The sequence below is a fragment of the Dipteris shenzhenensis genome, chromosome 25 (genome assembly GCF_047967505.1).
Source record: "Dipteris shenzhenensis isolate YYH24624 ecotype China chromosome 25, Dip_SZ_1.0, whole genome shotgun sequence".
NCBI classification, from domain to species: Eukaryota; Viridiplantae; Streptophyta; class Polypodiopsida; order Gleicheniales; family Dipteridaceae; genus Dipteris; species Dipteris shenzhenensis.
In genome coordinates, this window is record NC_141620.1 from 49,975,293 (window position 1) to 49,989,316 (window position 14,024).

At 38.8% G+C, this 14,024-nt stretch overlaps 1 protein-coding gene across 2 annotated transcripts in view; it reads right to left on the reverse strand.

The window, feature by feature from the left end:
• Positions 1-9,088: 9,088 nt before the first annotated feature.
• LOC147886016 (vacuole membrane protein KMS1-like) overlaps positions 9,089-14,024 on the reverse strand; it is an 89,256-nt gene continuing 84,320 nt past the window's right edge. For both annotated transcript variants that reach the window (XM_087396455.1, XM_087396454.1), the window contains 2 exons: positions 9,858-10,025; positions 9,089-9,566 (listed from right to left, as the gene is read on the reverse strand). In XM_087396455.1, the coding sequence (XP_087252581.1) occupies positions 9,402-9,566; positions 9,858-10,025 (333 nt within the window). In that variant the 3' untranslated portion in view covers positions 9,089-9,401. The remainder of the gene's footprint in view (positions 9,567-9,857; positions 10,026-14,024) is intronic.

Sequence of the window (14,024 nt, forward strand, 5' to 3'; positions counted from 1 at the left end):
ACTCTTTTTTTTCAAAAAAATGGTGTATCTATACACCACTTATATGTTGAATTCAACACTCTTTTCATATGGTGTCATATTTTCACTTCATAGTGTTAAAATTGAACTTGAGTTAGGAGACTACTATTATTATTATTATAGTTATTGGATGGGGGCACCATGCACGAGTTTGGGAATTATAGCTTCACTGAGCCTTTTTTTTTAAAATTAGAGGTCACCACTTGACTTTTTAGCTTAATAAGGCCATATTTGTACATAAGTGACCCAATTTTTTAGCTCACTAAGTGAAGTTGAGTGGAGAGGTTATGCTCCAAAAAAAAGTCCAAACCAAGAGAGAAAGTCCAAAAATTTGGAATAGTGTGTTTGAAGCACCATTTCTTACCCTTAGAATTTTAACCTGTAATATAGATTAATCTCTTCATATTTTAATTCTTATTATATGTTATTTCTAATAAATTGTGTCATAGGTTACAAGATCAAACTAGTGTCATAGGTTACAAGATTAGACCAGAGATCATCGGCCTAACAAACATTCGAAAAGGTAATCTTCTTTCATCAATTATTACACTATTCAAAACTAGTGGACCAAAAACGATGAACCAATGGATCATTACACCATGAGGGAAGGGTTCGTTCCTGGTTTTTATAGCTCTCGGAGAGGAAGCACACCACCTTTCCAACCACAATCTATGTGGCTATGTAATATTATATAAAAAAATAAAGTTATATAAAATTAAATATACTTACTACTAAGAAATTGCACTCAAAAACCAAATTTCATGTCTATTTCATGCTGATTACTGTATTGCTACTACTTTAATGTGATGATACTAAAACCAAAGGATGTTTCTCTTTTTTATTAACACGGATTACATGGATCGCATCTCTCTTGAGGTCTTGTATTAGTATAAACAAGGTATTCAACTATCCCTATCTCTAAATATCAAACAATATTTCCTTCTATAATTGTTTGATTACCTTGCACCCTCCATTGATAGCCCCTCTTCTATCCTCCAAAAAAAAAAATCAAAACATATTTGAAAATTCTTTTTGTTCATTTTTAGTCTTTAGTTCCAAATTAATATTGTAACATTTTCTTCTAATGCTCAATATAACGATATATAGGATTACATAACAAACAATCTAATGAATGAATTCGAGGTGGATTGGAGAAAGGAAACGTGCACAAGCATGTACATTTCAAACCATGCCTTGCGCAATACTAGTTAATGAATGTTTGAATATAGTGTTTGTCTCGTTGTTTACATTTAGCATGCTTTTCCTTCTTCATCATTCTCCTTGTATCTTGGGGTCTTGCCCTTATATTGAGAGGGGAACATTCTCTCTTAACTTTATTCCTACAATTTGTTTTGGCCCATGGAAGCTAACTAAGCCATGTTCGTTCATGGGTTTATTTATAAAAATGCATAGGTTAATCTAGCCTATGTCTAAGAGGGGTGTGAGAGGCTTTTCCCCAAAGGTTCAAGATAATTATTCACCACTCTTGATCTCTACCACTAAGCTATAGAGTAGTATAGCATCTCTAACATTTCACCCAAGGATGTTTTTATCGAAGCTATGCTTATATATTAATATAAAATCTTGGCGAAATTTTTCAATATCATTTTTTTAGTTTCACAATATTAGTAGTGTAGTACCTTTTTTATATAATTTCTTTTGAATTTTGAAGGAAAAAATGTAAATCCTCGCGAAACTTTGCATTTTTTTGCATAAAAGTTTCAAATCTTGGCAAAAGTTTCAAACATTTATTTTTATTATGGCATACAAACTTTTGACATAAATATAAAAGTATAGCTTCTTAATGAAACTAACTTGAAAAAATCATCCCAGGTTTTCACCCCATAATATTATAAATGCCCCTCCTTCCCATCCACCTTGCGGATTTCCCTTCCTCTTTAATGCCCCCTTCAGAAGTGGTCCCTCCCCCCCCCCCCAATCTCAAGTGGCTCCCTCTTTTAAAAAATTAAAAATAAAATAGAAAAGCAGAGTCATTAAGGGGCTAGTCAGGCCCAAAAAGGAGACCAGTTATAAAAACTTATTGGGCCACACACCCTCTGCCTAGCTACATGTAGCAAAGAATATTAAGCCCTTAGGGACACACCAACCAAGAGAAAATTTCTACTAACAATAAGGGCCTTGTGAGACAAGACCTAGCCAAAGTCTCTGAGAATAACCTTGACCTACATCAAGATCGCAACCACCTTGCAGTCGCCACCCTTACCATGATTAAAGACTAAACTATTACGAAACTCCCACAACTCCAACAGAATTGCCACCCAGACATATGGCCAACAACTGCCAACATTGACAAAATTCGGGAGTCATCTCCTAGCAGCACCATCATCCAATTAGCATCTAGAAAGAACTTAGCCAGGATATGAAGTCCCACACTACCCTCTCGACTCTGTATGAGACCTCATGGGTGATGGGCCACTACCAAAGTAGATGACTCACAAACTCAAGTAATTTGTTGTACAACGAACACACCGATGAAACTGGTAGGTGTTTTGCCAATTTAGCACGAGCTAGGAGCCACTAATGTGCCACCAAAACCTAGCCTTACCTATGACATAGCTCTTATACCTTGTTCTTAACCTTTGAGACCATCATGCCTTACCCCTACGAAGGCCCCATCTCTTGTTTAGGTCCATGGGGATCAAAGCATTCTATAGCATCCGTTGATAAATAACCTTGGCCCAAATCTTCTTAAGACAAGGCCCATTGGTCCTCCCTCCTATGTGATGAGTCAATTGTGTTGGTTGGGCACCCCTCTGGAATGCATTCTAGAACAATTTGAAGCAGGTCCTTCTCACCAAGGCTCAGGGGTAGCCATTTGGCTAGTTGATCAATTGAGAGCCAGTCTGTTGCATCACCATCCCATAGGATAATCCACCTTCTCACACCTTTATGGAATAAACTCCAAGCTCTTGCAACATCATGAAATCCAAAGGGGTTATACTAGAAGGCCATGCTCCACCATATTGATTCAAGAAGACTTGTGTCACCCATTTAAATTCCTGAGCCTCCCCCCTTTATCCCTTAGTTTAATCATGTCTTTTCCCTCATCCTTTTTCACCCCTCTTCTTTTCTCCTCAACTAGTTAATAATAATTTTCCATTTTCAATGTTAGGGGATACATACTGGTGAAAGCACCTTGCTTCCCATCTCCTTGTGATTATAAAGTGAACAACTTGATTGCTATTTTTTGACAATTGTCTAGTCTTCTAGTACATGATTGCACTTTCTTCTTCCTCTCATGGTCAATCTCCACTCTCTCAATGCTCCTTCACTATGGTTCTAAGGTCAACTATCCTTTCTCTTTCATAGTCTATATGTCCTCCATCATCAGCCCCCTATCACCCTACCAGTGATGAGACCTCGAGAGTTCTACGAGAAAGTCCTTAGGGTGTTCACCTCAAAAAATGTCAATGTACCAAATGCATTCAAAAGGAGGGATGTTTTAATTCCAGTTTAAGAAAGAAATTAAAAAGTACTATAATAATAGCAAGGGTTTTCAATTCCTCTTTAGAAAACAATCTATTATTTCATAACTAAAGGGTGGTTTTATTAGGGGGGACCAAAAAAAATATAGGTAAGGGCTTTTAAAAAATACCCCCCAAATGCACGTGATAGATAGGATTTCTTAGTAATACACCCTCCCGAGGGAAAGTGATAGAAATCATTAGAGGATGGGACTAGTGATTGTTGCAGGTGTAGATGAATACACACACATGTGCAAAAGCATTGTGATCATTTGCAAATACTCTTGACAAATACACTTTTATTGATTAATTAGAAATTAGAAATTATAATCAATCAATTCATCCAACATACTAGCATATTTTATCATTCTCATGGGCTTGAAGTAAACCAACATGGCATATATGTTGTATGTGATTTGTGACCATAGGTCATTATCATCTGAATCTTTAGTTTTAGATGTGGGTCCCTGTAATCTATTAGTGTACACCTTGATACTCCTCAATTCAAATAAAAATTCTCAATGCAATGAAAGTTTCCTTTTCATCAGTATGCTAGTTGATCACATTAGGAAAAAATGGAGGTCATTTTAGGTTGGACAAAAAAAAGAAACGTTGGAAATACTTTTACTTTTTCAAAAAAGTAGACTTTCTCTAGGGACTATTTTGGTGTAAATTTTAGTGTTTTTGACATCACCAATGTATTCAAAGCAGGTGAAAATCCCCAGAATGGCTTTTGAATCACAAAATTTGAACACCCATAGGGGTCAAAAGGACCAAAACAAGCATCAAAGAGCACTGCAGAAAGCGATTTTGGCACTTGGCTTGTATAGTGCTCTTTGGCGCCTATTTTAGTAATTTTGCACTGTAGCCAAGTGCCCAAATTGCACAGTGCTCTTTGGCGCCTATTTTAGTAATTTTGACCCAGGACCTCTAGGTGTCCAAATTTAGTGATTCAAAAGTCATTTTGGGGGTTTTACTTGCTCCCGACACATGCTCCCGACACATTGGTGTCTAAAACATTAAATTCTAAACCAAACTAGTAAAAATCCATTTGGGTCCTTGAATGTAGCATTTATGACACACTAAAAGACAAGAGCAAGAACTTTAAAATGTTAGTTTATCCTTTGTGCAATTTAGATCTTCAATTGAATGCTCAACCGTATAAGGTTATGCTTACTCTAGCACTTCTTAATTTTGAGCCCAAAAAAAAAATTTCATGGATTTCTTATAGAGCCCCAAAATGAGCACCGGTTTTGCCTAATGATCAAATATTGTATGCTACACTGATGTACCACGTGGTATTTGCTACTATTCACCTTTGTTATTCACCTTTCCTACCACTTTCAATTACTTTTGGTGAGTGGAAGCTTAATTAACCTATGTTTATCTATGGATTAATTTATTTACGCTTTAATTAAACTATGTTTCTAAAAACAAAATGGGCTTTGAATCTCCCGAGTTTGGATTTTCATTCTTTGTTCAAGGATCTTAAACATACTTTGAGCCGAATTCCAAAGATATAAAAACTATAGCATAAACAAGGTGAGTTTCTTTATTGCTTTTCTTGTATTGTAGCACTTTTTGAGAAGTAATAAATGAAATTACAATAGCTTCCCGTGGATGTATAATTAAGTTTACAAGACTCTTGACGATAAATCCTTCCACCAAAAGAGTTTGTCTCTTCATACATTAAATTTAAAGTTTGGAATATCTGGGACAAAAAGTCATCAATGAAGCTCCTAAGCTGACTAAGTTTATGAAGAACTACTGGGCAAGTCTTACAAGAGCTAATGGTTAGATAAACTAAACAATGGGTGGAAGAGTCAAAAGAATGTATCTCATGAGAGTCAAAATTTGCAAAAGTCATAGTTAAATTTTTAGTAGTCAAGATGGCGTTCAAGATCAAATCCGCCTAAGGGCGAATGATCTAAGGTAAAAAAGGACGGTGCTGAGAGCACATCCCTTCTCTTTATTCAAGTAGTCGGAACCTAAAGAGGCTACTCGCTACACTTAAGATATCATCGACAATAGCATGCAATCAAGCGCCTATGGCTTCTTGTTCGAATTCCTAACTAGTTCCCCCACCAAGAACCTTTCAAGAAACTGCACAAGAAGCCCTTGGTCCAAGAAGGACCCAAAATTGCATCGAAGAACATCGCTTTTCATGAGATGCTTTTCGCTTCTTACCTGCTCTTGTTTTTTGTTTTTTATTTTCGTGTTTGTGTCTACGTTAGACATGGGATCACGTTGCATGTCCTACGAGTACGGAAACCCTCGTAGGAGGAGACATGATGATCTCTATTCTCCAAAGGACTTTGATTCCCCTTAGGTGACACCTCAGGGGCCTATCCCTGTGACTACCACTCCTCTCAGACATAGCACTGTGACTACCCCTCGGGGAACTCCTTTGCTAGTAGCCCATGGCTTTATCGGGAGTCCCCACAAGTTTGTGGCATAGAAATGATAAGGCGGAAGTAAATAAGAAAAGACAAGAAAAATAACACAGATAGAAATAAGAAACTTAGCCAAACTAGAGAAAGCGTCAACTAATTAAACAAGAGAGGATAAGAGCATTAAAAAAGGGCAAACATAATCAACATATTGAAGAACTCATAGACATATTAATAAGGTAGTCGCTAGGGCATACCCACCCTCAAAAGACAAATCGTTGAAGCACAATAACTGGCCACCACTTGGACAAAAATTCTCATAGAACTTGCATGTCCACTAAGGTGATGGAAAAATATACTTTCATAAGACCTAGAATATATCCAATCGTACAAATTAAATTTTTAAAATAGAACAAGCAAAAGAACAAACGAGAGAAGACAAAGTTATGAGTAAATGGAAAAAATAAAAGATAAAAGCAAAGCTACAACCATAAGCTACCATCTGGGTTTCGAAAGATTCCAAAATCTCTTGGTTAAACCCAAGCTTTGAAATCCCAACCAAACGTTAAGAACTCTGGTAGCAAAAAGGAAGAAACAAAGCATAAAATAAGAACAAGAAATGCGGAGAGAGAGAGAGAGAGAGAGAGAGAGAGAGAGATAGAGAGAGAAAGATTAACATCCTCGACATACCTCACGAGCCTATGGGACAAAACACACACAAAAAAGGTAAATACCAAAGATCAGTTATAGACTGAGAGTCTCTTGGGAGTGTGTATAGCACTCACAAAGTTATTATAGGTTAACTATGGTCTACTACACAAGATAATCGGCTTGCTTTACATTAATTTAAGATTGAGAGTCTTTAGGTTTGGATTTGAAATCTCTGATTAGTGCTTTTCCATCTCTGTAAACAACCCATTTTCTTTCCTTTCAAACATTCTTCACTTTAGTCAATTAAATGACCTTCAGTTTGAGCTGAGTTGGGGTGAGCTCCTCCGCTATTTATATTTTAGTACCTTTCAACTTATTGGTTTGCTTGAGAATCTTGCTTCTTTTCATCTTGTTCTAAAGACATACTTTGGCTTGTGTCCCTTCTTGTAGGATAGCTATTACATCTTCCGCATCCCCCTCTATTTGTGGGATTCTTTCTATGATATTTTCTAGCTTTTCCTTTTGACTTCCTTCAAACCCTCTGGTAGCCCCTATGAGTATGAGTCGTGCATTAGCCACCCTCTTTTCATGTTCTTGTACTTCTTCATAAACATCCAATGTGGACTTTGGTATCCAATGTTGCTGTAATTTTCTGTTTCACTAATTGGAGCTAAGTTATAACCAAGTCCTGAACTTTAGTCACCATCTATGGTGTGGGTGCTATTGTAATGTGTTACTTCGTGAATGATTTTCTCTTTTCCTTTTGTTCTTCCCATGCATTAGTTTTCCTCTCTAGAGCTGCAAGTTTGAGCTTGAGCTCACGTATTTCTTGTTGTAGGTAATAAATATGCTCTTGTGGATCTATCATGCTTACCATTCTCTTCTACTGTAGATAGTTCTTGGCATATGGGAAAGACGTCTTTGCAAACACGTGCGAAGGGAGAGTCACAACTAAAGAGTATGAGGCTTTGGTCGGGGTTGAGGTCAAAGCTTGACCTTGGGGAAAGCCACAAGCATCCTAGCTTCCCCATTGATGGTGGCGACCGTGTATATTCCTACCGTGACTAACCCCCAAGGTTGGTTTGGGGGCTCAGCCCAAACCTTGGAGTGTGAGTCTTGCTAAAAGCTCCTGCTCCGACTGACGGGCTGGTGCTGACAAGGAGGACGTTGCTGACGGGCTAGCGATGACAAGGTGACTCGCGGCGCAACTATTGCTGCTAGCTAGCTGTGCACTAGTGTGAACTACATCGGACTGCCCTACTGATGAAACGCAAGAGGGGAGCGGAGGACTAGTAGGGGCTAGTGGAGGGCTAGTTGAGAGACAGAGAGAGAGAGAGAGCGAGAGGGGGAGAGAGAGAGAGTGAGAGAGGACTAAATTGAGAAATAAATGCATTCTTAGGGCCTTAGCACATGGATGGGGCTAGCATGGGTTTAGGATGGGAATCTATTTGTCATCATTACTCCCATCCTACATCAAGTGGTCTAGGATGGATTAAGAATGGGAGTAACCACTTTTTCTCCCATCCTGGACCATGGCCTCTAGACCCTGGGAGCCATAATGGATTCCCCTTTTTTAAGGATTCAAAAACATGCAAGGATGACATGTATCCTTGTCCCCACGTGGTCCCCACCTCCTAAACACATGAAATGATGCCATGTGTCCTCTTCCACTTAAGCCTTTTCCGATTCCCATCCTATTTATTCCCATGTGCTAAGCCCCTTGTGCAAAGACCAGAGAATCTACAGGATTGGAAAGTAATCACTCCATGTTTACCCGTATCATAGACGTTTGACTCAATGTAAGGCATTTGTATGATATTTAACACAGCATGGCAATCCCTTGATGGCAAATTTGGAGAACCAGATGCAAAAACCTGGATATTGTACACTCTCATGGCCACTTTGGATAGGATTCAAGTCTCCTCGTGCTACAGTTGCAAAAGAGCTTCAATCACCTCCTTTCTGCATGATTTTGTAGGGGGCTGTCATCCTGATTCTATTTTTTGGTCATACTCAACTGAAGTACACCTTTTTTAGAAGAGGAAAAATAACATATCATGGTAAATTTGTGCTTAAAATGAAGTACGAATTGGCGTTAGCATACATTAACATATGACAGAAGTGCCTAGTAAAAGTAATTGTTCATTCCCATCAAAATATTGAATGCTGCCCTCAAGGATGGAAAATGACACAGATGATTGTGCTGCATTGCACATAACAGAGATTATATTGGTACTTACCATGTGTTTAGACAATTGCCAGCTGTTTACTTTTAACTCCCATTATGCTCATTTTTTAGGAGAAAAATTTTCATTATGCTATTAGCATGTGATTAGACCATCACAAGCTAATAGGTTAGAGACCTGAAGAGCACGAAGGCTAAACTTATATCATGTTCAGTTCTTCGATTGTGGTATTAGAATCGTTGGTCAAAGCCTTTTCTTCATACACAATTTGCCATAACTATAATCATGTACACTTAATGAAGTGGAACAGACCTCTCTAAACATACAAGACTTCATTGAAGAAAATCCTTAACATCCATGAGTAAAAATGAGCTCTATAATTTTCAATATTGCTATGTTTCTTGTCTTCAACATTTGTTGAAGAGCCCATAATAAGCTTCTAAATGAATGATTTTTTCACATATAAGGATGACACAGGTCCATTTCATGTGGAGAGGTCCTCCATACAGCATGAGCCCCATGGAGTAGCATTTCATGCATCCCTTGACAGGAAAAAAATGACGATTTGTAGCCATACAAAGTGGCTTTGGAAGAGGAATCCACAATTAAATTGACAAGTTTTAAATATTGGATTTTTTCCTAGCTTGAGTAGTTACAGGTCCCCTGCTCACCTATGATTCTTTCCTCTTTTCTTTGAGATTTTCAATCTCTCTCCTCTGTTTCTCACAAAGGAAACTTTGCGCAGTAGCATTAACAATGCTGCTAAAAAATCCAAGAAGCATTATCAAAACAAAAAGGTCCCAAACTAACGAGAATGAAAACTTCCACGGAGCATCCTGTAAAAAGACATCAGTACCATGGAATCAGATAAACATGAAGAGACATGAAGCTGAAAATGCAAAGATTCAATAGTGTACTCAATCCTAACCTCCACTATTAAACTTCTCAATACTGAGCTCCAATATCCTCAGTTCCACTATCGAATTTCTTAATCCTAAGCTAAATTTCTTTGGCATGCAGGCATTTTGACTTGCCAGCCACTCGTGGTTGGACTTTTTCACACAAACAAGACAAAAACTCTAAGCAAAAAGTTAGGACCAGAACACTCAGTGGCTGAAGCAACATACCTTGTCTGCCTCTGGCACTTTGTCATAGTTTCGTTTGATCTTTTCTAGCTGAAGCAATGTATGAGTTAAAAGATGGGATACTGCTGGCATATGCTGGAACGCCTGTTTTAAACTGCTTTCAAGGTGTTCTACTAGTTGATTATTGCAGAGTAGAATCACAAAGATTGTCTGCAAGTAAACATACACAATTGGTGTTAAGAATACATCTCACCAATGCACATTTCACTAGACAAATTTCCAGTAACATGCAGGAGTGCTGAAAGCTACAACAGATTCAACCAACAAATAAATGATTGACTGACAAAAGCACGGTCAAACCATTTTGCTTCTGTGCTAGTCTGCCACATGCTCCTTTGGACACAAACACAACAATTCAACATTCTGAAGTCTTGATATTTTCTTTAGGAATAATTATCTTTATTAAAGACGTTATAGCTACTCAAAGATAGAAAACAGAGGTTTGTTGTGCTCAACTGATCAAAGCAGTTCACTGGCTAAGGTATGATTTCAAAACCTGAGCTACCTTGATGCTGTAAAAATGACACAGCTTGTAAACTCTAAATCATCCACTGCAAACCTTCTATTGCATTAAATGTCATTCAAGCAATTTCTTTGAAAAATGGAAGGCATCACAACCAAATATCAGATTTCAAAAGCTGACCCTATCCGTTATGTTGAAGTATGTGATGTTGATTGTAGATCTAGTAGAAAGGTTTTTGGCCTTGAGGGAAAGCTAAGGTACTTTGCATGGACACGATAACATTCTTGGATCTAATGGATGGTTTTGCTTCTTGTTTAGGTTGGAGGAAAATTTTGTAGGCTCAGCATGAAGAGGATCCACAGCCATGTGGAATGCTAGAACAGGCCAGCAAATGGTGTCAGAATAAGGCCATGGCTGGGACCAAAGGGGAGCCTGATAAAGGGGCAAAAGGCAGAGCATGGTGGGCTTGTATAGACAAACTATATGTCAGCCTGCTACATGCAGGTCTGCCAGACGGTCAAGTTCATGTATGGTCAGCACCTGGTGGGCAGTCTGGATGGCCAAACTATCACTGGCCCCTCTCCACGATTGGTGCATCTTCGGAGTTCGCACAGAGGTTCTTGGTTTGTTTCCCTTCACAGCCTCATGCAGACCCTCAAGTTAGGTTCATTGTTTATGACCCTAACTTTTCTATCATGCTTCAAAGACCAGACGAGGATCGAGATTGCTGATCATCAGGATCAGTGTCGCATTTGCGAACTCTATGCATTTTGCCAAGAATTGTCCAAAGATGAAAATGAGCCTTAGAAAAAAAAAAATCGCCCCCCTCTCGACAAGATCCCCTATTGGTCCTCTTTTGCAGCCTTCCCAAATGTTGATTATGGATTCTAGAAGGTATCACCCCTTAACTAAGCCTTTCTCTCAAGTTAAAATTCTCCTCACCAATGCATCTGCCAAGGTTTTTGAGGAGAGTCCTCATCACTAATCCAAAATCCTTTGGATTTATGCCAATTAATCTATGTCCTTGCTGCAAGGCAAAACGAATCCAAAGCCGTCTTGAAAGCTGTAAGGGTCTGAGGAGAGGCATCTAAATTAAAATTTGTCATCTGCAAGCTCACTGCATAGGCAATAGCATTCATTTTTCTCTAGGGTTTGGGAGCAAAATGTTGGGATGTTTCACGTGGAACAACGTCCCAAAACCCTTGCTCAAAATACCTTAGTCAGAAAAAACTATTGGTTCAAGAGCTGATGGCCATATGGAAGTTCAATCCCTTTAAGTAGACCATATTCAACTTGCTTATGTTGTAACTAACCAAGAGCATTACCGGCAATTACATACAGCAAAGGGGCCAAAGTACACCCTTGTCTTATTGACCTTTTGAATTAAAATGGCTGAGTCATTTAACCATTTACCTTGGGGGTTTGATTTTGGCTTCGTTGGATCCCAGAGAGGGCATTAAGTTAGGTATCTGGACTGTAGGTTGGTATAGACGTTTATTCTTCTCAACAGCGCCCGTAAGAGGAAAGTCCTCTTTGTTGACTGGAACGCAATTGAGGGAAAGCTCAAAGTGTACTTGCAAGAAAGGATAGTAACTGAAAGTACAAGTGTGGCTTATATAGTATACAATATATAATGCCAGGAAGTTTCTTATCGCTATCACATTGGAGACCTTCCAAAGCTCATCATCGGGAGAGCTAACGGATCACTGTGGAGATTTCGAGATCTTTATGGAGGAGACCCTCATGTTCCCACAAGAATCAAAAGTCACCTTCTTTTTTTAGCTTTCCGTCCATAGAGGGATTGCAGTGAATCAATGGAGGGTATTTTTGGAGCTGATCCCTCTTGTCCTCAGATTGCAAATAAGCCAGGCTCATTCATGTCTCGGGGTTCTATGGCCTAGCTTTACCTTATTGGGCCTTTGATCTTTTATGAGAGTTAGGACTCTTTTTGGGCTATCTCCGGCCCCAAAATATTTCTATGATAGTTTAAGAAAATGATCTTAACTGGTGAGTAAATGATAATGGTATCCTTCTTGTTGCAAAATGAACACAATTCAATTAATTGTGATCAACTCACCATCTACTATGCATAGGAAATCATATTCTTAATGGTTGTTGATGATGTATGCTAGCAACTTCTAGTGACAATGGTTCATATGAAATAATATTCTTGATGGCTGTTGATGATGTATGCTAGCAACTTCAAGTGACAATGGTTCATAAAAAAACGGCAAGGACCATCTTGGACATAAAGGTCAATGAAACCTTTCTCGAGCCAAAACATAGCTTCAATATTCAATTCGCAACAGCAAATCTGAGCACTTCGCACTTCAAAAATGATTTTGAATACTGGTTGGAAACTTAGTTCAATAAGTAAAACTCAATTATGAAGGGGGACAGAGAGAACCAAGAGAACAAGGCGCCACACTAGGGGCCAGAAATAAGGGCTGCAACCCCCCCCCCCGCCACCCCCCCACCCAAAAAAAAGGTCTTTATTGAAAACTGTTACAAAGCTTGCTCATAGGGGAGCCTAATTCTAATACAACTTGGAGTCTTATCCATATAAAGAGCAAGGTTGCTCTCTAATTTATAAGCTTGGCACGCAGCCAAAAAGCTTGGCTTTTCCCAAAAAGCTAGGAGCTGCTTTTAGCCAAGATAAGCCAACTTTTCCTAGAAAGCAATAGATTTCTTATCCGAATTGGAAATTTCCTTGCTTTTAGCCCTATGGACTCTCTTTTAGGCTGCTTGCCCCCTTGCCGTGTGCTTTCTCCCCAAAATCGGGCTCTCCATATTTGTTTTTTCTCGTGGGACCTGCCTTTTGTGCTTTTCCCCTTTAAACGAGGACCATTTTGCACTCTCCAAGGTCTTGCCACATTAGCCAACATATTAAAGGTTAGCTATTGCATGCATTCTAGTTCTTGGACTACTCCTACACCCTTGTGGGCATCCCACACTGCTTACGAACCAATGTAAAACAAAGGAAAGTGAACTTGTGCTAGTTAACCACAATCAACTTTCTTTGACCGAAGTCAATAATTTCTTGGGAGAAGTACATTTTTGTGACGTCCCCTCAACTTCTAATTAGTTGTCCTCAACGGAAAAGGTTCTTATGGATACTTTGAGAAGGAATCCTCATCCACCTACTTCGTATCTAGTGCCAAGTACTTGAGCTTGACAAAGTACCTACTAGTACTTTGAGCTCTTTCTTCTCTGTGTGGTACACTTTTTTTTTTTTTAGCAGTGGGCAAATCCATGCCCCTTTTCTTATGCCTTTCTTTCTTGGTAAATAAATGCCCTTGTTTTTGTTGAACTCCTTTTTCTTCATAAATTCATGCCCTTATTTTTCTTGTGGAGCTGATTGCTTCTTCTTTGGCTTACAGAAGCCCTGCCTCTTGCAATTTGGCCTTAGGTGGAAACCACGAGTGCTTCCAAAAGATGTTGTTGCCTTAACATCTTCCTTATGGGATGATTCTGGAATAAAATTGGCTCTCTCTTCTAATTCTATGTTTCCCCTCGACTTCTTTAGCTAAAAGTTCTTCTTTTTGCTTGTCCATATCAACTGTATGAACGATCATAAAAGCTCCAAATCCTTCTCCAATTATCAAGTCTCAAAGAGCAGGAGCCACAGTATCGCAAAACACTTGGCCAATGATCAATATGTAAACCCTTGTCATATACCAATCCTG